General features: G+C 50.0%; 1 protein-coding gene across 1 annotated transcript; it reads right to left on the reverse strand.

The window, feature by feature from the left end:
• Positions 1-515: 515 nt before the first annotated feature.
• MAPK4 (mitogen-activated protein kinase 4) lies at positions 516-24,763 on the reverse strand. The gene is made up of 5 exons (XM_009984904.2): positions 24,218-24,763; positions 13,601-13,745; positions 6,093-6,254; positions 3,008-3,209; positions 516-1,203 (listed from the first exon to the last, which is right to left on the reverse strand). The coding sequence occupies exons 1-5, from the start codon at positions 24,761-24,763 to the stop codon at positions 516-518; spliced, it is 1,743 nt and encodes a 580-aa protein (XP_009983206.1).
• Positions 24,764-25,855: the final 1,092 nt, after the last annotated feature.

The following is a 25,855-nucleotide window of genomic DNA, read 5'->3' on the forward strand; positions in this document are numbered from 1 at the left end:
GACCACGGACACTGCCTGGCATCGCTTCTCTCCGTTCCGCCTGTACTCACACGGGTGCCTCAGAGGAGCTCAAAGTTTGGCGTTTTGGGAACTCGTCAAACCTGAAGGGTATCTGACCATAATGAAAATGCTCATTTTGTCCTTATCACTTTAAGATGCTTTAGAAAACAAAAAAGGAAAAGAAGTTGACGACTTCTGTTTGTAAACTTATCATGTACTGTCATCTTCCCCATGTACATTTAAGTTTCAAACAGGTCCCAGAGATTGCAAGGCAAGAGTGTTAAGGCAGTATAAGAAACTCAGTATTTCGTTCACACCTCTTGATTCCCTTGAAGGTTATTTCTAAGGCATCAAAAGGGGCATGTGGTTTGTGCTTGCCTTTTCAGAAAAAGGCATTCGGTATAGTGTAAAAAACGGATGCTCAATGACAGACGGAAGCCACTCAGCCCCAGGCAATGGCCACACCATCACAGAGGAATGGGGAGATACAGCGGGGTGTCCTGGGTGTGGGTTCCTCACCACCGCTCTTTCTGGTACACCTCTGTTTGCACAATCTCACCGGGGTGCTCAGATATGCAGGCCCCGTTGATGTCATTGAGCTTGTTGTCTGGAAGATCCTCGGGTTTTGTGCAAAGTTTCAGTGCCCTGGAGATGAAGACATCCAAGTCAAAGTCAGGGTCTGTTTCACTGCTCACCTCCGTTGGCTCTTTGTGGAGATGGTGAGGAGAAGATGGCAGGCTCCGTTCCTGAATCTCTGGAAGAGGACTGGAACACTCCAGACCCACCTGCGTGCTCTTCACCCACTGAGCAATCTCCAGAAAGAGGTTGGATGGTTCTTCTTCCAGCGATAGCTCAGCCGCAGGTGCTATGGTTGCTCTTTTCCAGTGGGATAAATCTAAAATCAGCTTCGGCTCTGAGTAATGATGGGGCTTATTGTCTCTCCACAGCAATTTGTCCAAGTAGGAAGGTGACCCCACTTTGTAATCACAGGATTTCCCACAATCGGCATCAAATACTCGGTCCATGGATGAGTGGGATAGCTCCAAGAACCTCTCTGAGCTGCTTTGTGAGTATTTCCGCGGATCAACTTGTGCTTCTTCAGCGATGGATTCAGACCCTGCCCGGGGATCCCGCTGAACCTCATCCATCTCGTGGTATTTATCGTGTCTCCACTCCAAATCAGAGGAGAGGCTTACGTGATACCTGCAAAAGACACGCTGCTATTAGACACGCAGATGATGGCTTCGTTAGAACCAGCGATGCTCAAACAGATGCGCACACTGCTGCTGCTATTTTTACCTTTTTCTTGCTGATATGCTGCTTATCTGCAGATCTGTAAGTTGTTATTAATATTAGAGCCGTTTTTCTTGTGTATTAAAACAGGCAGGGGGAGATGAGCATTTATTAAGAGTCTAAGACAGGACCAGTAGTGGGAATAAAAGCCCAGCGACCAAACCATATGCCCCTTCACATTCATCACCTCCCCTCCACTTGGGAATAAAACATGAGTAACAGTATTAATAATCAAACTGTCCCTCAGCCCCGAGACAAGCACCCACAGGGTGAGTGCTCCTTGTTTGTTGCCATGAAAGCAAAACAGATGAGCTTAAATCCCCACTGAGACTGGACATCACCAGTTTACTCCGATGTTGTGGACCGAGAGCATCCCTGAAGGGTCACCTTGCTAAGTGATAACTTCTCAAGCCAGTCAAATCAAACCCTCAATTGCAATTACCTGACAACAGCCATTTGTAGATACGGTTTTCAAAGTGACATTTGACTTACTGGCTCCTAACTGAGCTGCTTCTGAAAGACGTGTTATCCCAGGGACCGGGGCTCTATGGCCTGGTGGTGAAATGCTCTTCAGGTGTCCCACAAAACACAGGCAAAATAATTTCTCATTTCTAAACCACTCGGCTTGTGTTGCAAAATTTACAGCCCTGTAGCAACTGTCCCCAGCTGGGTGGCAGGACCAACAGCCTAGGTCCCAGCTTTTTGTGTCACACCAAGAAAGCCAAGAGATAACAGGGTGACAAGGTGACCTCCAGCAGCTGATTTGCTGCTTTGGGGACTATAACTGGCAGGGATGTTGGAGCCATGGGAATACACTGAAGGCAGATATCCTGAAAAATATATGTCCTCTTTACTTAATTTACCTGACTGTCCTCCCCAGCCTCCACCCTGATACTTGTTCATTCAGGCAAAGTGATTAACAATAGTGAAGGCAAGGGATTTCTTCAGAGTACTTTTTCCATGCTGGTGAAATATAGTGGATTAAGAGATTTAATTGCTGTGCAGAGAGGAATAATGCTGCAGATGTCCTCAGCCAGCTCACCCCGCTCAGCTGGAAGGAGCTCTATAGGAAAGTGAACGTAGCTAATCCTTAGTTGCTTATTTTGTCCTGCCTGCTCTGGTACTGGGACTGGCTTAGTAACTGGGGTAATCATGACAACTAGGACATGAAAGATCTCAACTCGAGCCTTTGATCTGCTCTAAACTTCCTGTACAACTTTCAGCAAACCATTTAAAACTCAACACAGTTAAGGATTCTTTTTTTTTTTTTTTTTTTTTTTTTTAAGACTCCAGGTCTGGGGCTTACGTGCCTTGAAAAGTGATAAATATAGAGCTCCAAATCAGGCCGTGTCCCCAAAAGGTACAAGAATCACATTATTTTATAACTTGTATTATAGGGATAGAGGACAGAGGGAAGAACCGTAGCGTCACTTAAACAGATGTAACTCAAACGAAGACAATATGGGCTGTGAATAAAACCAAGAGCAGAAAGATACTCAGTAATTGGAATGTGTACACTCAATATCTACTCCCTGTGCAAATCAATGATGCAACTCTTACTGGCTTCAGCAAGGTAGAAAAGCAGATGTCCTTCATGGGTCCGGAGCACGTGTGACTGAACCCAATCAGCAGCAGGTCAGAGACTCACCAGTTAAGTTCTGCCTACAGAACTGAAGCCAGTGTCTGGTCTCTGGCCCAGCCTGGGGTACCGTACCTGTCCCAGTTAGACATCTGGCTCTGGTTGGCTTCCATCAGTAAAATATCATCAATCTCGTCCTCAATCCGGAATGGATGCTGAGACACTGGTTCATCCTCGGGGCAGGAATAGGGACTCATGTAAGGATGCTGCAGACCCATCTCAGCCGTTAATCGATCCATGGGGTTAAATGTCAGTATTTTCTCCAGAAAATCAATAGCTGTGAAGCAGACAGAAACAAGCTCACTAATTCCTCAAAAGCAATACCAGCTTCCTTTCCAGGACAAGCCTCACAAATCCCCCATAACAAATCCCTTTGAAGTAAGGAAGGAATTAAAGGTCATATCCTGTGTGCATCTAAAACGGGCGCTTCTGTCCTTGCTGCATCCATCATACCCTCCATGGGAGCTGTGTGCTTGCAGTGGAGCAATCCTGCAGCCCACAAGTGTCAGTTCATCTAGCAAGGCAGGAGAGATGACAGTGAGAGCATCACACCTCCACAGGACAGCAAACACACATCACAACCGGTGCTGTGATGCTGGGCCAGAACACTAAGCTCGTTCCCCAAAAAGACCTTTGGACGGTGTCGGGAGTTGATTAAACGTTCTCAGATCCATTCGACAAGTACACTGTGTTTCAGACAACTGATTGCGCATCTTTATGGGCAACTGAAGCAGGATTAGATTTAAAGTGCAATTTTTAAAAGCCCTACGCGTGACCAACACTATGAAATTATTTTGCCCATTAATAGTTAAAGAGCCCTGAGTGCCTAAAATTACTTTAGAAAGACCGTGGAGCATGAACGTTTTCTACAATGATGAATGAGGAAATTAAGTGCAATTAAAGTGACTAGAATTAAGTCTAAATATATATGGTTTATTGTGATTTCTTTAATGATTCCTTTACTGAGGTTATGTGAAAATACCAAATCCTGTCATTAAAGATGTTGCCCATTCAGCCAATTCTTGGAGCAGGGAAGAGTCCCTTAGAGTTTAGATAATACAAATAGGAATACACTTTTCTTCAGTTACATCTTTTGCATTGTACCTTCCCAAGTATCCTCATTAAAAACTTAATCGTGTGAACAGGAACGTTTCTTTAGGGGCAAAATCCCTCAGCAGAAAAGAAGGGCCATACCTATTGCCTCAGTGATTAAACATTAACCAATATCCGATTGTCTCCCACGGGATTATTTCATTGCTTGGACTAATTAAGTAGGAAGGAATCAATAGCTTCATAAGGTCACTGACTGCGGGCAAGAAGCATGGGGGAATGACATATTACGAGCTCTATATTACGGGTCAGAGAGGCAGGAAAATGTTGATGAATTATGTAAGTGGCGCAGGTAACCTTTCGTCCTGCAGTAACGACAGGGAATAAATCCATTCCTGCTTGTCGGAGGCTGACGCAGTCCGTGGGCAACCCGCTCCGATGGGTATCGTGTTGCCAAGCCCATATAGCTGACGTCTTATAACAAAGAGTTATGCCAACAAACATAAGTCAGGCTTGGTCTTGACGTCTTCCCAAAAGCAGGTGGCCAGGTCCCCCAGCCCAGTTTAAGCCTTGGAAGGAGCTTACAGAATCACACAGAATCACAGACTGTCAGGGATTGGAAGGGACCTCAAAGGATCATCTAGTCCAATCCCCCTGCCGGAGCAGGACCACCTAGATCAGATCACACAGGAATGCATCCAGGTGGGTTTGGAACATCTCCAGAGAAGGAGACTCCACACCTCTCCGGGCAGCCTGTTCCAGAGTTCTGTTATCCTTACTGGGAAGAAGTTCTTCCTCATGTTTAAGTGGAATCTCCTATGTTCCAGCTTATATCCATTTCCCCTTGTCCTATCATTGGATGCCACTGAGAAGAGCCTGGCTCCATCCTCATGGCAGTCACCCTTTCCATATTTATAAACATTAATGAGGTCCCCCCTCGGTCTCCTCTTCTCCAAGCTAAAGAGACCCAGCTCCCTCAGCCTTTCCTCAGAAGGGAGATGCTCCACTCCCTTCATCATCTTTGTGGCCCTGCGCTGGGCTCTCTCCAGCAGTTCCTTGTCCTTCTTGAACTGAGGGGCCCAGAACTGGACACAATATTCCAGATGTGGCCTCACCAGGGCAGAGCAGAGAGGGAGGAGAACCTCTCTCGACCTACTACCCACACCCCTTCTAATACACCCCAGGATGCCATTGGCCTTCTTGGCCACAGGGGCACATTGCTGGCTCATGGTCATCCTGCTGTCCACCAGGACCCCCAGGTCCCTTTCCCCTGTGCTGCTCCCCAACAGTTCAGTCCCCAACTCGTACTGGTAAAGAGAAGAAAAAAGCTTAGAAGAGCTAATGTGCCCTGGTCCACACTGCTCAGCTCTGGCTGCCGCCCTGTACGCTCTCACTGCCTACAAAGCTGCTCCAGGCAAAAGTTCAGGTCCAACAGCCTGTGGTTTGCAGCCCCCTCGCAACAACATGCTGCTGATTTTTCTTCAAGCTTTAGCCAAAGGAGGGAAGTGGCTGAGGTGGTGTTCGAGCGTTGCAGGCTGTGACAGCCCAACGTGGGTGATGTCCAAGCCTCGGAGTGCTTGGGCGACGTTTCTGCATGTAGCAACCACCTCATGGAGTTCAGACATTTGTGGAGTAAAAGCATTTATTTTCTTGTACTACACAGTTGTGTTCATGCAAAAAGCACAGTGAGAAAAGGAACAGGGCTTGAAAATAACCTCTGGGTCGAACCCTCACTCAAGAAGAGGCACAGGAAGGCAGGGATGCGCCTTGAAAGTGTCCTGGAATAGTCTTGGAAGACTATTTCTCCCTTATTTCTGTACAAGCTACCTGCGAGAAAGCTACTGCATCGTGAGTTCTGTCCTGTGGCCCACGCCTTCCCCGGTGGGACGGCGAGCAGGACCTGGGGGGAACGGCCGTGGGGACACGTGAGCTCCAGGTGGGAGCAAGCACGGCAGACCCTGAGACATCTGAACTCTCATTCACCAGCATTCATGCACTTGGCCTTGCAGGGCGATTCCTGTGACCTCCCGAGGAAACAGGTCTAAAAACTCGGCAGCCAGAGGAAGTGTCAGGAGAAGGACATTGCCGAAGCCACCGGGCACTACGGTACCTTCACTGTCCACTTCGGGAAGCAGCTTGCGCAGTGGCTTCCTCACTTCCCAGGTGCTGTTGATGAACATGGGCATCACTTTGAGTAGCTCCTCTTTGTCTTCCTCATGGATAACGGGGATTGTCTCCAGAATAAGCTGCATCTGTTCCAGCTCGTGACCCCCTAGGTGGGTAGAAAACAGGCAGTGAGTTGAGACTCAGAAGTTAAATTGCAGGGGGGTGTGTGGTATTATCAGCCACCCTCCTGCATGGCCACCCCTCTGAAATGACCCGTGTCACCGCAGCGCCGCATCTCCCGCCAGCCCCTCCACGCTGATGGATCCTCGCATTAGCCACCATTTTTTGCTCTAAGGAAAACGTGGTCGGACTCCCAGTCAGATCACCACTTTTTAAGGGTGAAAGACTCAACCTAGACAATTTGCCCGCCTGGTGTAGTCACCCTGAGGATGTCTGTGCAGATTTTCGACCAACATAGGCAATCTACTTAAAATGACTACAAAGCAGAAACCATATCCAACTGAAATCATAGAATCATAGAATAACAGAATGGTTTGGGTTGGAAGGGACCTCAAAGATCATCTAGTTCTGACCTCCTTGCCGCGGGCAGGGACACCTGGCACTAGTTCAGATCATGGAACATAGTGGGGTCCATCCTGCATGACAGAAGGAGACAGATATTGGCTCTAATGACCTCAAAACTGATGACCTTTACGCTATACCAGGGCTGGGTTCGTCCACAACCCCAGATGAAGCATCCTGGCTCACATGGCTGCGGCCAGGCAGGGCAGTGCCCAATGCTGTCACTGATGTGTCCCTGCCACGTGCTGTGCTACACCGAGACGTGAAGCCCCTCTGTGCGGCAGCAACAAAAAGTGCTGCCACAACCTCAACGATAACAAGAAGACCACGAACCCAGCTCCAGGGGTCCCAAAGCTTCGTCTTTAAATGAATCCAAGTGCCCGACCTCAGCGTGCTCTTGATGGGAAAGGGGTTTTCTGACCAGGTCCCACCTGGCTGCTGGGCACCAAGTCAAGGCTCTGGATGGTGACAATTCTCACAGCTGCTATGAGCAATCCTATATTTTTCATAGAATCATGGAATGGTTAGGGCTGGAAGGGACCTTCAAAGGTCATCTAGTCCAACCCCCCTGCAAGGAACAGGGATATCTCCAACTAGATCAGGTTGCTCAGGGCCTCGTCCAACCTGGCCTTGAACGTCTCCAGGGATGGAGCATCCACCACCTCTCTGGGCAACCTTTTCCTTTTTAAACCCTTTTCCTTTTTAACCCTAACCTTTTTAAATCCTTTTCCTTCAGCACATATTTATCTGCGCATCCCCGAGCCCCAGCTCAGGACTGCGAGAGGAGAGAAGCGGCAGCGCCAGCAGAGCGGAGCCAAACACCTCATTAACGAACGTTAATCCCATTCTTTAGCGTGCTCCTGGATGCGACCGAGAGCTCCGCGGCGGACTTCCAGCTCCCTGTGTGTACGGAGCAGCAGCTTGGCAGAAATACTGAGTCGCACTATTGATTTTCTGTCTGCCAAAAACACCGGTCATAAATATTCTGTCATTAGAGGGAGGACTATCCATTAAGAAGCGAGCTGGCTGGGCTGGACAAACCAACGGGGATTTTGGGGTTACCAAGCCCCTTGCTGCCCCAATGATGGTTTCCAGGATGCTTCACCAGCAAGCAGCGCTCAGCTGATCCACAGCAAGAGGAATGAACCTCATTTATCACACAGAACTTCCGATCAGTCTGCAGGGACGGTGGAGAGGCCAGCTCACAGGGGATGGTGGATACCATTGGTGGCTTCAAACCCTCAGGAAACCCTGTCCATTTGGAGGTCCCTGGAGCCTCGCAGGGGCTTCCCTCCCCAGCCCAGAGCTCCTTGTGGGTCTGCAGGAAGTTCCCAGACCACATCCATGGACTTAACATCAAACACACCCACCCTGGGCAAGAGTAGGTCCAAACATCGAGATTGGGAAAGTCTCCAACCATCATGGCCTCATCACTCCAACACGGTTTGGTCCAAGGCAGTCGTGGCCACTTTCACCCCGAGTGGCAGAGCTCTAAGCTCTAACATGGCAATGAACTTAGACAATACCACACCCACACTGACATTAGCAGAGCTGGTCACCATCTCACCACACTGCTCATACAAAGCCTCAGAAGAAGACAGAGCAACAGGAAAAGCAAAAAAGACAGAGGGGCACCCTGCCAGTATCAATCCTGGGCAAACTAATTCACTTTCCTATAGAAACTAAGATAGAAAACTAATTCTAGGTCATCTAGAGGTTTGCAGCATGGCTCCAGGAGAAACTAAAGATGACCATCAGGAAACAAACACCTTGTTAATCAGGCTAATTTCCAAACTGTGATCAAAATTGCAGAGTATTAAAAGTCACAAAGGCTTTGTGGCTGTTCTCTTCTCAGTGCAGCTCCAGTCACTGCTCGCTGAAGGTACCTGGCAGCTGAAAGGCAACGTGTTTAGTCACACAAAGCAGCTGCTAACACAACACTGGAAGCCTTAAATTATGGCTCTCAGGAACCCAATTCTCCACTGTTATCCTTTACTTATGTAATTCCTAGGGACCTTCTGGAGGCATAAATTCCTGAAAAGAAAAATATGAACTACAGACAGAATAAATGCAACGTGCTGTCATTACCCAAGGAGAACGAGGAGCTCTGTGTCCTTGTCTCTAAATTGGAGAGACACGGATTTGACAGATGGACCACTCAGTGGATAAGAAATTGGCTGGATGGTCGCACTCAAAGAGTCACGGTCAACAGCTCGATGTCCAAGTGGAGACCAGTGACAAGTGGTGTTCCTCAGGGGTCAGTATCAGGGTGCTGTTTAACATCTTTGTCCGCGACAGGAATGATTGAGGAGAAGCTCACCATGAGCCGGCACCGTGCGCTGGCAGCCCAGAAAGCCAACCGTGTCCTGGGCTGCATCCAGAGCAGCCTGGGCAGCAGGGCGAGGGAGGGGATTCTGCCCCTCTGCTCTGCTCTCCTGAGAGCCCACCTGCAGTGCTGCGTTCAGCTCTGGGGTCCTCAACACAAGAAGGACATGGAGCTGCTGGGGCAGGTCCAGAGGAGGCCATGAAGCTCCGAGGGCTGGAGCACCTCTGCTATGGAGACAGGCTGAGAGAGTTGGGGCTGTTCAGCCTGGAGAAGAGAAGGCTCCAGGGAGACCTTCCAGTACCTAAAGGGGCTGCAAGAAAGCTGGAGAGGGACTTTTTACAAGGACGTGTAGTGACAGGACAAGGGGCAATGGCTTTAAACTGAAAGAGGGCAGATTTCGATTAGATAAAAGGAAGAAATTTTTCACTCTGAGGGTGGTGAGGCACTGGGACAGGTTGGCCAGACAAGCGGTGGCTGCCCCATCCCTGGAAGTGTTCAAGGCCAGGTTGGATGAGGCTTTGGGCAACCTGGTGTAGTGGAGGGTGTCCCTGGCCATGGCAGGGGGTTTGGAACTGTATGATCTTTGAGGTCCCTTCCAACCCAAACCATTCCATGATTCTACGTTTTGGAAAAGGGAACCCTTACATGGGCTTGCAGCCAAGTCCTGGGTGAGCACCCAAGCCCTGCCAGTGAATCCTCTGGGAGCAAGCAGCAATCCCATGGGAAAAGGCACTGCGCCACCTCCTAGCTTTTGGCCATAGGCACAGCCCCACTGGTGAACCCCACAGAGATCTGCAAGGACAGGCAGCTTTTTTTCTCCCATTTTCTCTTTTTTTTCACTGGTGATGCTTCCGGATACGCTTCAGCAGCAGATGGTGGAAGAGACACTGGAGGGAGCTGTAGCTGCTCAGTTATGGATGCTTTTCCCTGTTTTCCACGCTGCTCGTGGTGGGGAGCTCTCCAAAGGCTTGCGGAACAGATTTTAGCGACTGGAGACGTGCTACAGTCCTATGAGCTTTGGGTGAGCCAAATTTCTTGTGCCATCCCAAGGCTCTGCCAAAGCCAAAGGTGTCCCGGCCAGCGCACCACCCAGGGAAGGGGCTGTGGGGAGGGCAAGGGGGCTGAGGTCTCTCCCTGCTGGATGTTCAATAACTCGTGTAGGAGAAGGAAAGCAGCGAGTGACATCTGCTCCCAATAACTGATCACCTTAATTCAACTGCATTGCCTAAGCACCCCTGATAGACTACTGAGTTAATTATATTGACTTATGCTAAGCACTCAATTTAAATTGTGCCGCTGACGCATACTCAAAAAACAATTTATCCAGTGTAAGGCAATTACTGGAGGTTTGCAACCTTCTGGGAACTATGCCACTGTTGTTTCCCACCGGGTGTTTGCTGGTGACCCAGGACTCTCCGAAAGTCTCGTCCTGCAGCGACGGGGGCTGAGGGCAAACTCCTTCTCCCGGGCAAAGAGGAGAAAAGCAAAAGAAAAGATGTGCCCCCGCTGCTGTGCAAGGGTTTGCCAGTTTCAGCTGTTCTAAGTGATCAGGTTTGTATTCTCTTCTTCTAGGGACACCAGCTGATGAAACACGGTACGTGGCGTGGGACACTGCGGGCACCCTGCCCCACTGCCAGGCTCCCACCCCAGCTCTTCTTTGCTTACTGGTATAGGAGGCCAGGAAAACGGAGCAGAGGGCCAAGACCTTCCTGTAACACTCTATAGTCTATTTTTAAAGCAACCTGAATTTGAGCTCCAGTTTTTTATCACCACGCATTAACCAAGTATCTTGTCATCATCTGGGGGCGTATTAAGCAATCACACAGGGCTGGAAAGCAGAGGCGTGGTGCTCACAGCACATGCTCAGCTGAGCCCAGTCTGTCATCTGCCAAATCCCATCTCCGGATCTCTAACCTGCTGTGGACCCTCAGGAACCAAACTGTGAAGTAGGTTCCTGTGTGGATGCTCCGGGGCATCTCATGCAGCTGGGACAGGACTGTTCTCACCAGTAGCCATGTGCAACACCAGCATGGGCACTTCAGCTTGTTCTCCAAACGCTCTTTACAAGCAGTAGCAGGAAAATAAATATTTCTAAGGCACAGTCAATCTCACCTAAGGCAGACAGCTAACAGAAGCCAGATGAATCACATCCTGGAGCTGCCTTTGCCTCTGCCTTGACCATGAAGGGAGCTTTAAGGATCAGCTTGGCCACCTGGGCAGTAGACAGTCGGTGTCAGCCAACGTAACTTCTACCCTGAGGTCCACAAAGGGCACAAAAACCAAGCTGGGGCTGAGAGAGGGGTCAAGCGCAGTTTGAAAAGCCAAGACAAAGATTAGTCCTTGGGTGCTATGGTGGGGGCGGCCAGAGAAGGGCTGGGACAAGCCAGTCTTGTTTTGCCGTTTGACACAAGGAGCAAGTAGAGAAGAACAGAGATTGACTTAGAGTCCAAAAGGATTTCCCTGGAGCTCCAGCTACACCCAGTTTAATGTGAGATGCAGATCTTGCAAGACCAAGAGCCTGCCATCTGTGTTGGGGTTTGCTTCTGCTGCTCTGGTTCACCAGGGCCTAGTTCTGGTCTGGTGCCCTGGACTTAGCTCTGCCCTAGAAAGACATCGTTCAGTCTGCTTCCACCCAAAGAGCTCAGAGACTCTTCCATGGTGCAAACCATGGCTCAGCAAGGGGAGGTGGCTGGCAGAGCTGCCTCAGGAGCTCACTGACGTGCAGCACCTTCTAGCGAGACCAGAAAATGCCCTGTGGCTGCAGGGACAAGTGGCACGTGGAGATGTCTCTGCTTCTGGAATACCTGGGAGGCAGCAGGAGAAGCCAGGTCTCATGAATAATTTTCAGAGCTGAAGTCTCTGGATTCAAAAATTTTGGGGAGGGAAGACCGGGGATAAGAGAAAGGAAAGAGAGGAAGGCAATTTTAATGATGTCTTTGAAATGCTACCAACTGCTTAATTTTCAGCTTTCACAAAAGAAATATGGAAGCTGCAAGCAGGAGCGGGGAGGGAGCGACAGAGCAGCCGCAATCGAGCACCGGCTGCGGAGCTCTGCGGTGCGCTGAAATATTTTTGAAAAAAGTGTCCTTCTCCATTATTAATGGTTCTAATTATTTATTTACGGAGCTCTGCGAACAGCTGCTCACGAAACGCGTTAAATCTTGTCATTCCAAACACTAACGGGTGATGGTAAAGACAACCAAGGAGAAGCGTCGCTGCAGACCCTGGGCAGGAAGGCAGCTTCTGCGACAGCAGGAGGATGTCTTCTTCATTCCTGAATGAATGGCTTTGCATCCCAGCTTGGGAAGCACAGCTTCGCATCCTGGAGTAGCGCTTTTGGAATTTTATTAAATAAAGATTTTCTTCTCAAGAACATCAGAGTTGAGCTTCAAATGCTGCACTGATAATTGCACACTCCTTGCCGGTGCCTTCTTGTCTTCTTTACTTTGCGCCTCACCTTTACAACTCCAATACCTGCTTATAGGAACACCTGGGAACTTGCCAAATTTGCAGGAGGCTATGGTGGACGCTGGGAAGGACGACGAAAAGCACGGCTGTGAGATCAGTGGCACATCCACACCCCTGCGACGTTTGGGAGGAGAAGTGGGATTCCAGCCATGTCCCCAGCCAGGTGGCTCCTCGAGCAGGAGCATTGCCTCTCTGGCTCTGAATTCCATCACAACAAATACAACAAAGGATGTACATAGACCTCTGCAGAATATATTTAATTTTACAGGAGTGTTTTAGACTAATATTTTATTTTTTTTTACCGTGGGTTTCACAACAATCACTGACAAACCCACCGGATGACACAGGGCTGCAGTCGAGCTCCTTGCACTGATGAGCTCCAGGTGAACTCCTTATCATGGCCTACGGGAAGCACTTATGGATGAAACTGTGTAGTAGCATTCAAATGTTTTCCCTCAAAAAAAAAAAAGCAAACCCTGAAAACACCAATCACAATTAAAATCCATGGCACAGAGCACAAACCTCTTGGGACAGGGCTACATTATCTCATGCCTTTATACTCCACCCTATGATTTATTTTTTTTTTAAGCATCCTTCCTCCTAACAAGCAGCTCTTATTTTCTGTCGGAAACCCAGAAACAGAAAAAGGTTTTGTTGTTTCATCAGAATTGTTCTTTGTTTGGGGTTTTGCTTTCGACAGCAGATCGTCTCTGCCCGGCAGGTCTTGGCACAGAGGCACCGTTGACCCCGGGCCAGCTGCGGGCACCCCACCGGCCGGTGCCTTCCCACTGGGTGCCATCACACCCATACCACCACATGTCCCTTCCCAGGCAAGCACAAGAAGGCTGAGTGAAAAATCAAGATGGTAACTCTGCGCCGTCCCCAAGGGGCTGCCAGCACCAGGGAAGTTTGCATCAACCAAGGGACCCTCTAATACCACAGTTTGTGCAAGTGAAGTTTGTTCTGGAGACAGCTCTCATGCCTCATAACCAACCATACGATCCCTGTAGCGATGCTACAAGGATTGCCCTGGCTGGCAAGGAGAGGGGAATTCCCTCTGCCATGATAAAAAGCCTTCAAATTGTGTGGGAGGGAAGGAGAAAAAAAAATAATCAGCATCTCGGCCAGAAACTCACCAGCGAAGAGCATCCTTCCCGTCAGCATCTCGGCCAGGATGCAGCCGGCCGCCCACATGTCGATGGCTTTGGTGTAGTTGTTTGGCGAGAGGAGGAGGCGAGGGGAGCGATACCATTTGGTTACTAAGCCTTCAGAAAGGTAACCCTGAAAAAGCAGAGACAGAGATGACATCAACCTTGCAAGAGAGCTCCTCTGCTCCTCCCTGGTCAGTCCTCACTGCCCGCCGTGGCCATGGCCCCACCATCGGATCCGCAGACAAACCTGCCCACCATGCTCGTGCTGCACCTACGGCAGGCTACGGTCACCTATGTCACAGGAAGCAAAGAGGTGAGACACGGAGATGCTTCGGTGCTCCAGGAGGCAAAGCACTTGCTGCTCCCCAAAAACTTTTTTGTTGTTTGTCACCATGGTATTGAAGCATCTTCTGCTAAGAACAGATGGCTTTAATAGCACAGATTCGCAGACCACACCTGCAAAAGTTATTTCAGATCACTATGAGGAGACTTAGATCCATCATATAAATCCCAGTTTGACCACCTGAGACATTTTAGAAGTTAAGCACATTATTTAAGTACTTTGCTGGGTTCCAGCTATAACCCACCGGTGATGAAGGAAGCCTTTCCCAGCTCAGTACCTGCAAGCACAGCGCTTGGATTTCCAAACGTTACCAGTTTGAAATCTTTTGCTGATTCCATCTCTAGTTAATCCTGTATCCGTAGTCCCTCCATAGCTACCTAAGCTGCTGGTAACAAGAAGTTACATAGCGCTGAATTCCCACAGATCCAGCTCCCACCACTGATGCTGAAATGGAATTTTTAAAGGGCAGGAGCTCCCTGCGGAGCCGACGCAAAAGCAGCTGCCCGTGGGTCAGCCCCGGCTGGGCACAAACCCACAGCGAGCACCGGGGGACCGGAGCAGAGGTGGCATGGGGAGCGCGCTGGGCTCCCGAGCACGCAGCGCCCAGGTGATGCTCTCAGCAGGATCCGTCCTCAGGCGAGTTCGCCCTGCCTGCATCCTTGGGATGCAGCTGCAGGGAACCCCGCTTCGGTCTGGGGCACGTGCTGGGAACTGTGGGCGAGCCTATGCGGCATCTGACGTTGGTGAGACGTGGGATCTCGTAGTAATGAGGAGAACAAGAGGACAGGCAGAAAAACAGGTTTACTGAGGAAAATCACTTCCACATGGAAGGAAAGGACCAGCGGATGTCTTAAAGCATCACTAAGCGGGTCACAGCCCCGCAAGGGCTCCTAGCCAAGACTCTTGAAAATACAGGTCTGGAGGATAAGTAGGAAAACCCTTTTGAGGATCAGCTAGCTGATGAAGAGCTAGGAAACCCTGTCCTTTCTGCACTGAGCCTGAGTCCTGCCTAAAAAAATCACATCCCTCCCTCCCCACCCAGCTGATGGGGCCCCGGCATCGCTGCCGGCAGGTGGGTGGCCTGGAGCGGGTCCTTGCGCTCTGTCCTACCTTGCTTACAGTGAGGATGGCTGTTTGGGATGCTTGACCTGGTTTTAAAGGAGATGCTCTCAGCAGCACCCCATGGGACAAAGAACGAATACCATCGTCTCTTTGGTCCACAGCCCTCCCGTTCCTGAACTCACCCGGGAGATTTAACGCAAGTGCCAAGCGCTCAGCAGCTCCCGCTGAAATCAAGGGCATGTGTTCAAGGCTGTAAATAACGTTGGCATCGTAAGGGATGTCCCAGAGCCCTGGGCTTCGTTCGCCAGCCAAGCTCCGGATGCGCGGGTGCCACGACAGGGTTGGACATGAATGGTTATTTCATCAGGATAATGTTGGGATATTCGTAAGTAGCATTTTCTATATTAAATATAACAGATTAACAGAACGAGGTAGATCGAAACACAGTAGAAAATAAAAATATAAGGAAAGTATAAAGCTGAATTGCATTTAAATGCCATGAAGCATTTGGAGAGGATCAAAATCCTCTGGACTCGATGATCTCTAAGGTCTTTTCCAACCTAGAAATCTATGAATCTATGAAAACGCAATGACAGCATGAATATAGTTCAGGTAAACTGATATGGTTTCATAAACTGTTTTCAGTTGCAATATAACTGCGGATGCACTTATGTCATATATCATCTCCTAGGATGTAACAGGGTACACGTCAACCTACACGTGAGAGCAGTGCACCATCACAAACGCTATGAGGTTTATAATGCTCCTCTTCCCCCAACACAGGTTTTTGTTCCAATTTCCAAACGTGCAAGTTGGCAAGCTTTTAATCACAACAGGTTTGCTTTTAAAAGAACATTTTACTTTTGGCCTTCTTAAGATAAGTTGTAACGGAGGCTGATTAACTGAGAAGTTTCATTTAACACTGTTATATTTCTGCTGATGCTGCTGAATCAGAACTGCCACAAGAGCCCCCGAGCGTTATCCGATCAGACTGCCGCTTTCCAGCTAACGCAGTTATCCCGAACCATGGAGACATTGACATTGATTGGAAAAATCCTAACTTTAGGGATGGGGGTTCCTGGTAGGAGCAGTTCTTCCCTGTCCCAGCAAAGGAATGCCACTCTCCTATACAGATTTAACACTCGGCTCACACCTTTCTCCCCGCTGACAGCAAGATGGATTTCAGTTCTTGGGGAGGGTGTGCACCATGCAAAACCTATGAGCGATATACTGCAAATAACTACACGTTGCTGTCCCGGTTTCGCTGGGACAGAGTCACAAAACCAATTTCCTGCTCAGAGAAGCTGCATCTCTGCAGCACGCCGCGGTTTTAGAAAGGCTGCAGCACCCGACCCAGCAGGAACGAAGCTGATAAGACCCTCTCTGCTTCAGCTTGCAGCCCCCGCGGTGGGCAGGTGCCCGCAGTGCTCAAGGACTTTGCCACTTGTTTTTGCTGGCGGCCCCGATGCCCAAGGACCCGGGGGAGCACGGCCGGGGCGACTGACGCCCAAGCTGGCACACGGGTGTTCTGTACCGTGTAACATTGTTCTCCCCATAAACGGGAAAGTTTGCTGGGACAGGCTCTCTCTTTCTCCTCTCTGTCTCAGCGGTCACTGTCCCTGGAGGGTCTTGCCTGTCCTTCTGCTCCTGAGGCCTAACTCCCTCTCTTCTGGGATTGTGGTTTTGGGACTTTCCTTCTCTGGGATCGCTGGCCAGGAACAGGCTGGACAGTGTCGAAGGGGTGGTGAGCAGTTGTACATCACTTGTCTGTACATATTATTGTTGTTATCAGACTATTTTCCATGTTATTTTAAGCTATTTCAATTATTAAATAGTTCTTATCTCAGCCCATGGGTCTTCCTTCCTTTTCCTGATTGCCCTCCTTGAGCGGGGAGGGGTCATTGGGTGCTGAACCAGCTGCCTGGTGTTCAGCCCTGGACATGGGCTCAACACAAACAGTTGCAACAAGCCAAACCTTTTCTTCCTCAGGCGTCTTTCGTGTACCAGAGAAACTCCCTGAAAAAAATCACCGAATGTTTTGGACACATCTTCAGCTTCTCCCCTGCCATGTGAGGTTACTGGTGGTAATTAATTAGCAGTGCTTCTCATTGTGCTTCCCTCTTCTGTTACCCATCACCGTGTATTTGACTGCCAACTCCTTGCTTTCATCTGCTGAATAACCCAGACCATGGGGTCACCCACCATCAAGCCCAGGAAGGACCTACGGAGAGGAGCAACCTGCAGCTTCTCCATCCCACTGACTCTTGGACCATGCATCTGGACTCCTCCTTGCTTCTCATGGCATTCCACTGCTGGGCTCTGGGCAATCCCTCCTCTTCCTTGGGGGAAAATACTGGGAAGGGCTGACAGGAGGACTGAAAATCAACACTTTTCTGCCCTGGCCTGGTTCTCCAGTGGGAGCAGCTGGGGTGCTCCCCAGCTGCGCAGCATGGCACCCTGGTCCTAAGCAGCTTACACAGCCTCAACACCTACATCTGCTCTGCCTCCACAGTGGCTAAAACATGGGCTAGATCTTTATTTTGATAAAATACATAAGATAAATTCCTGTCCTACCACCTGAAGGAAGTAATTAGTCTTGTGGACTACCAAGGATTACAAATCCTATGGGGAAATATCATCACAGCTTTGGGAGCTAGGATCACACAGTCGTTGGCACAGCTGTGGGATCCACCTAAACCTGGGTTCGGTACGGGCTCAGCTCTTACCCGTGGTGCCAAGACCTACCCAAGGGCAGCAGCTGTGCCAGGATAGAGAGCCCGAGTGCTTCCAGCCATCGCCTATGCAAGGCACAGCCTTTAGCACAAGAATTTCACCATTTACATAGATTCAACCAGACAGAAAGACCAAGAGCAGAAGCATATTAATTACTTCTAATTAAGATGGAACATACATCTTCATGACAATATTCTGTGGATTCAGCACAGCCCTTTCTGGACTGAAGAACCACTGGAATCTCTTTAAAAACCAATATAACAGAGTTAATTGAAAAACAGAAGTAGTTTCAAGTCCAAGGCTTGCTCTCAAGCCCTCTCACGCTATTTTTTTTTTCCCCCACAGTTCTCAAGTATCATTTTCCTGCTTCTCCTCTGCTCCTGTGGCATGTGCAGGGAGGGCTTGGGCAACCTATAAAGGTGATTAATTCACTAGAGGTAGGATAAGCATCAGGTCATACCAAACAGCACAGCAAGGATACTTAAAAGCAAAGAAAAAGGAATGTTTTTTCTAATCTTTACACGGATTCTGTGTGTTGCTTATAACACCAGAAGGACAAACGATTGCGGGCAGGTGTGGGTGCTGGTGCATCTGGTGCCACAGTGGTCATGGCACACTGGACCACCTGCATCCCAAGCACGCCAGGGCAGCACGTGGCTAGCACAGCAAGACCTCCGAAACAACTGTTGCCCAAGCCCAGAGCTCCTCCTTGGAGCCCAAGGCACCAAGGGCATCTCCTTGAGGCAGAAGCTGAAATTCAGATTAGATAAAAGAAAGAAATTGTTTAAGCTGAGGGTGGTGAAACCCTGGGGCAGGTTGCCCAGAGATGTGGTAGATGACCCATCCCTGGAAACATTCCAGGTCAGGTTGGATGGGGCTCTGAGCAACCTGATCGAGTGGAAGGTGACCCTGCTCATGGCTGGGAGGTTGGACTAGGTGACCTTTAAAGGTCCCTTACAACCCAAACCATTCCTTGATTCTGGGATTGAGGATCCCACCTATTGCAAACCAAGCAGCCCCTAACACCACAGCCCAGACTCTCCTGAGAGTATTTCACACAAAAATCCATCTTCCTGCACCCAAAAAGCCACAGAGGTGCAGACCAGGTGCCTGCAAACTGGAAATCCAGCAGGATCCAGGCACAGCCAGGAAAGGGATTTCTGCTGCTGCATCCGCAGGAGCCAGGTCAGCTCCTGGCACAGACGGCTGCGGTGCCAAAGGTGGGGGAAACCTCAAAATAGCAACAACCCCAAGCTTTCAGAATAATCCTGGTGCAGCAGCAGGCTGCTGCCTCTTCACAGCAGGATTTTTAAGCTTATTTTCTGAAAGGCAGGTAGGGCAGTTGCAGGAAGGGCTGAGAAAGACGCCGGGTTTGCGGGAAAGTTGCTCTGTAATAACACAATAAAACTGCTGTTGTGCGTGGCTCCAGCAACGTGACATGTGTTCTCATGGTTTTGGGATGACAGAGTGCATTTATTTCAGGACTGCAGACTATTACATATTTCACCAGAGGACAGAGAAGGAGAATAACCGAGTCGGGGTCACAGCAGGAAGGCTCGGCGCTGGACACATGGGGCCACTGGCAGCTGCCCGAGGGTTGAACACGGAGGGTGGTCTTCTCTGGGTTCAGTATGGAGCAACATCCCACATCCTCATCTCCTTTGAAGACCTCCTCATGATGACCCACCTGGGAAGCGTATTGTTTTACTGGATGAACTGGAAGCTATTATGTTTGCACTGATCAGCAAGTACAAAAGTAAGGGAAGACTTCAAAGGTTTGAAGATGTTCTGGAAACTATTTACCATGAGATCGCTCCCTAAAAGGGCTGCTGCACCCTCCTTAGCATGGAATTTCTACCAATTAATTCTGTAATCAGTGTTGCCAATAGGCAAAGGCAGAGAAGGTTCCCTGGCAGCACCACGCAGATGCCCCCAAGCACTCTGGGGCACCAGGGTGAGACCCCAGAAGAGTAATCTGACTATGTTGTACAACATGGGCAGGCTAAGGACTGTTCCACTTCGCTGTCTCATCACCTGAGTAAAGGGATTCAGCAAGTCTTTGCATCCCCATACAGCAGGCATTTCTGTTGTCTTCTCTAGAGAAGACCACCCAACCCAAAAGCTCCTCTCTGACCAGTCAGACACCACATGAGATGCACGGCCAGAGCTGCCTGCTCTCCGAAACAGCAGTGACCAGGGAAAAAGGGATTAATGTGGAGATGTTCTAGAGGGATAAACAGCAGGGTTAGTGACTGCCAGGGATAAGAAGAGCAGTAAGGAGGAAGAGAAAGGAGCCTGCATGGCTGGGTGCTGAGAGCATCAGGGACGAGACAGGGTGACAGAGAGAGTGGGACACACAGGATCATCTCCCGAGGGTCCTCTTCTGCTAAACCTGTTATTCTGTGCCCTAAAGAGAGGCTTAGAAGCATGTTTATCTGAGACAGGGCTAAAATTTAAGCTGTCAGGTCTAAGCAGCCTCTGAAAGTGCAGACCCACATCTGGACACAAGCTTGGCAGCTTGAAATTCATCTTGTTCGTTACAGGGAAGTTTCAAACTAACAGATGCCCCCGTGCTGCTCTTACCACACGGGGAAAGAGATCTGAGCAGCAAACATTGGCCAAATGGTGAGAGAAATGCAGGCGAAGCTGCTCTGCTTCAAAGCTGGTGAAGGCCAGCACCCTGCTGTGGTCCAGGGTTTCCTGATTTGGAAAGTTCTCCCTTTCCCATCAAATTATCCTAACTAAACGGTTGCCTGCTGCAAGCCATGTAAACAAGACACATTGCCAAGTAAGGGCTATCATTTAGGTGGTATCTGTATCCTAAAGTGTGTTTAAAACTCGGGTCACAGTCTACTGTAGTTGTTACTTGCCATTTTAACGTTCAGCAGGATTTGAGAAACATCAGGTCAGAAGAGCTGTAACCTATCAGACAGATGACAACACACAACCTGCAATTTTTCATGTTAGCAGACCCCAGCCATCAGTTTAAGCATATTCCAGATAAGAAACATCGTATGGGGAAAAAAAAATCCAAGTGCTTAAGACAACCCTTCCTCACTGCACAGGCTTGCAAGAAAACCCTACACTAGAGGTGTAGCTCTGCACCACCTTCAGAGGTTTGGATCTACTGAGTCTTTACAGCAATTAATTACCCAGGAAGCAGGATTTCATCTACATTTGGGCAGCTTTGCATCAGCACCAGGATTTGGGGTATAAGGACCCCTGTTGTGCTGAATGCCACTCAGCAGTGGGGTGGAGGCTCAGCAGCTTCAGACACGGTGATGCTCCGGTCCTCTCCCTCTTGCTGATGCTTTCTGAGAGAGCACAAACCAAGGAGGTCACAAATCTGTATGAGTCCTTGAGCAAAGCAGAGGTTGAAAGAGAAATACGGAAAGAAATTGATTTTTCTGAGTCATCTGAGAAAAGCTGGAAATCAAAGGTGGGACTGACCTGAGCCCAATCCAAGCCCTCCTATCCGTACCTCTGCCTTTCCAGTGTCTGCCATCCGGCTCTGGCAAACACAGTCCTCCCCATCACCAGAGTTTACAAATAACTGACATTATTTGTGGTGCTGGATGCTCACCGCAGCGCTGCTATTTTCAGCTCCGCTCTGGGGCAGCATCCAGGTCTCTGCAAAGTGAGGCTCTGCTGCTTTTCTGCACTGATGTGCCAGCCTCCCACCCCTGGGAGGAATCGGAGGGTGCTCGTGCAATGGCATCTCGCAAAGTTACGTCCCACCACGAAGCCACAGCCCTTGACAGCTTCTTCCCACTGCACTCGCTGTTTATTAAGGTGCTGGAGAATTGCTTAGAAATAACAATTTTGCAGCAGAAACAAGGACCCTGCGCTCACTCCCTGGTGTTCTTCGCAAGCTTCTTCCTTTTCCCCAGGCTCCGTTTCTCCCCAAACTTGAAGTCAGAACGGATTAGGGCTGAGCTTTAGGATCACAAGATGGTCTTTTTGCCACCCTTTTCCCTCTCCCCTTCCCCAATGTGCTCTGGCAGCCCAGAAAGCCAACCGTGTCCTGGGCTGCACCCAAAGCAGCGTGGGCAGCAGGGCGAGGGAGGGGATTCTGCCCCTCTGCTCTGCTCTCCTGAGAGCCCCCCTGCAGTGCTGCCTTCAGCTCTGGGGTCCCCAACACAAGAAGGACATGGAGCTACTGGAGCAGGTCCAGAGGAGGCCACGAAGATGATCCGAGGGCTGGAGCACCTCTGCTATGGAGACAGGCTGAGACAGTTGGGGCTGCTCAGCCTGGAGAAGAGAAGGCTCCAGGGAGACCTTCCAGCACCTAAAGGGGCTACAAGAAAGCTGGGGACAGACATTTTAACAGGGCCTATAGTTACAGGACAAAGAGCAACAGTTTTAAAGGAATTTAGTCTGGGTGTAAGGAAGAAATTCTTCACTGTGAGGGTGGTGAGGCACTGGAACAGGTTGCCCAGAGAAGCTGTGGCTGCCCCATCCCTGGAAGTGTTCAAGGCCAGGTTGGATGAGGCTTTGGGCAACCTGGTGTAGTGGAGGGTGTCCCTGCCCATGGCAGGGGGGTTGGAACTGGATGATCTTCCAACCCAAGCGGTTCTATGATTCCCTGCCTCCCTGCACAAAGCAACGGTGTCCAAATCAGAGCCATGCTGGGCAGAAACCCATCAAGAAAGTCAAAGTGCACTTAAATCTGAGCACAGGCGCCACGGCGGGTCCATGGGGCACACTGACACTCGTGCACACAAACATCCAGCTGAAAAAAAAAGGTTTTATCTTATCTTACAATACCAAACAGTAACTTCAGACAGAATCTGGCTGCAGGACTGTATCACTTGTACTGGCACAGAGCACGCGATGCTTTGCTTTCTCCCATGATCTCATGGATCCACGAGTTGATGTAGCCTCCACTGCGCTCCTCCACTGCTCAAAAACTCCAGCCTGGATGGAAACCTGCATTAAATACCTGCAACACCCTTTGAAATCCATTAGCACCAGGACTGCATGTTACAGAGACTCCTCACCCATTTTCCTTCCCTCCCTCCCATACTCCTGCACCACAGCCACTGCTCCCACCTTGACCTGTGCCACCAGCGAAGCCACCACGAGCTGCTCCCAGCTCCAGCCTCCCTTTCTCAAGGGCACAGGAGAGTCCCGTGGCAGCCCGGACATGGTGGCCGTGGGATGCTAGGTGCCTCCCAGCCCCCTGTCCTAAGAGAGGGCAACACATCTAGGGCTACCCCATAAGGAGGGTTTCACTGCTAGAGACTGCCACGCTGAATTAAATTTGTTAGAGGAAAAATGCCGTTCCTTTAATAAAGAGCTGTGTTTTTGCCTGAGTATAGACCTGTTTTCAGTACCTTCAATTATTTTGCAGGGTTTGGCAGCTGCCTGGGAATGCAAGCCTTTGTGGAGGAGCCCACAGCCCGTGCCTATCTAACTCCTTGTTGGAAACTGCCACTTTTGGGAGAGTTTCAGCCCTCCTTGGGCAGTCGGAGAGGAGCTGGCAACGGCAGCAGGAGAGTAAAACTGAGTCAGTTCCAAAGAGGGAATGGATTTCCTCTACTCAAGGGCAGGTATTTGTTTTCCTGCACTTTGCTTCATTCCTCCTTTCCCTCCTTCTCCATCCCAGCCAGACTGCTGCAAGAAGGATCGATGGATGGGATCGCAGGGGATGCCCAGCCTGGGGGGCCTGGAGGGCTCTGGGCATCCCTTGCCCTGAGCAGGGCAGCAGTGGGACATGCAAGGCTGCCCCGGGCTGCACCCAGCCACTGATAATTACTATTACATTATAATACAGTATGTAAGTACCAAAGAGTCAGAGGAAAAAGTTTTATACATTGTTTGGATCTTGACCTCAGAGGAAAGAATATGACTGTATCTCAAAGACCCACCTCTCCTTCCCTGCAATTAATTAAGTGTAATTTGGACAGAGCTGCGTTTTTTAAAAGCCGGTGGGCACAGAACTGAGGACAAAGACAAGCGGAGTGGCTGCAGATGAGCCACCTTCCACGTGTCGCTGCTGCGGGGATGAACAGCAGCTTGTGTTTTATAAAAGCAGCAAAGCAAGAAACAGAAAGTTTAGTCATCTAAGTCAAGCGAGCAAATACATGCCTCCCTGCAGTCCATTGCAGAGATGGAATAAAACACGTAAGTGTGTATTTGATATACATGATACAAGGCAATGAAAGACATCTGAATGGCACTTGAACCCCTCCTGTGCTTTGTGGTGCTGGAGAGCCCTGGGGTGCGCTTGGCAGAGCTCAACCCATGGGCTTTGCCTAGGAAACACCTGGTTTGGGGAAACCACCACCAGTGCCTACCCCAGCAGCACTTACAGCTGCCTGAACAGCCTCAAAGACCGGTTTCTCCCAAGAAGATCCACCACGGTCTGACCGCATCACCCTACACGCGTTCAACGCCTCCCCATCCCAGCTGGCAGCTCGTGAAAAGAGCAGCACCGGCGTCGTCGATTCGGCATCGCCTACCTTGTGTGAGTAATGCTGATCCACGATCCTGGCCAGCCCGAAGTCGCCGATCTTCAGCACCAGGTCCTCCGTGCTGATGAAAATATTGGCCGGCTTGAGGTCGCGGTGGAGGACGTTGGCCGAGTGGATGTACTTCAGCCCCCGCAGCAGCTGGTACATGAAGAGCTTGGCGTGCTCCTCGGCCAGCTTCCCCTGCTCCAGCAGCCGCGCCAGGTCCGTCTCCATGTACTCCTGGACGATGTACACCATGTTAAACTTGAAAAAATCCCCGCGCAGGTTGGTCCCCTTCGGCCCCAACACCTCGTACACCTTCACGATGTTGTCGTGGTCCAAGCGGCGGATGATTTTGATCTCCCGGAAAGCGTGCTTCATGCTCCGCGCGTCGCCGATGGTGATCTTCTTCACGGCCACTTTGCGGCAGCTCTTGCTGTCGAGGGCTGACAGCACCAGCCCGTTGGCCCCAAAGCCCAAGGGGCGAAAATTAACGAAGCGACAGCCCAGGTCGTACCCGTACATGCTGGCGATGCAGTCGCACTTCTCTGCCATCGCGGGCTCCGTCCTCTTCTGGCTTTTTCTTCTTCGTCACTTGAAAAGCTGGGAGAATTGAAGGGCTTCCAGATCACAAACGTGGTTTGAAGTCGAGCGCCTCATTATTGCTTAGAGATGCCCATCGCAGACGCGGTGAAAATAGACGTGAGCGCACACGCAAATAAAATGTTTTAAACTGGGTGAGAAATCAAGGGGCAGAAGATGCTTTCCAAGCAGTGTGGATAAATGCGGCCCAGGGGTCTCTAGCAAAACAGAAAAGTTATTTTTCTTGAGACTAAAAGATCAGTGTTGCTATGTTTTTCAGCGACGTTCCTGTTCTCCTTCTCCGATATCCCTGAGAAGATGCCGAAGCGTGGGGCTGCCTCAGTGCCAGTGCAGCTGGCCGGCCCCGCAGCGGGGCAGAGCCCAGAGCAGCCCCATGGCCCCTCCACCGCCCCAAACCCTCCCTGCCCACAGGTTTCTGACAGCGTTTTCCCCACCAGCGAAGCGCATCCAGCCGCTGGCCGGGCTCCCCAACGGTCAGCAAAGCTTCACCCTTCTCGTCACTCCCTTTTCAGTACGGGCAGACCCCATCTTCCCCATCAGCAGACAGAAATCTCGATGGCAGCAAGTGTTTTGCAGACCAAAACTCACTTTACCGGCTGCGTTCAGTGCAGCAAGTTTCCACGTTTGGAGTTCCAAGACCTTCCCCTTGCACGCCTGTCGCCGGTGAAGCCAAGCGCCATCTGATCTTCACTGCGTGCCGGAGGAGCTCCCTGCGCGTCCCGTTTATCCCTCAGCACGTCTCAGCCCCACTCCTGGAAGAAAAGTGGAGATGGATTCATTTGACACCAGCTCTGCCTATGCCCTGCCTACGCAATGGCTTGCTGAAGGTCAACCACGAGCAAAACGGTGATCTTTTGGAGCCTCATTAGTTCTCCTCACCAAAAGCACCCATTGTTACCGGCGTTTTTCAGATGGCTAATTCTTCCTTTTCGATTTGTAATGGACAGAAAACCGTAACTCTTCCTCTCCCCTTTGCTGTTTTTTTTTTTTTTTTTAATTTTAATCTGTCTGAAAATGTTACAGAGCAATTTGCAGAAGGCAAAG

This window comes from Tauraco erythrolophus, chromosome Z, assembly GCF_009769465.1.
Source record: "Tauraco erythrolophus isolate bTauEry1 chromosome Z, bTauEry1.pri, whole genome shotgun sequence".
Lineage (NCBI taxonomy): Eukaryota > Metazoa > Chordata > Aves > Musophagiformes > Musophagidae > Tauraco > Tauraco erythrolophus.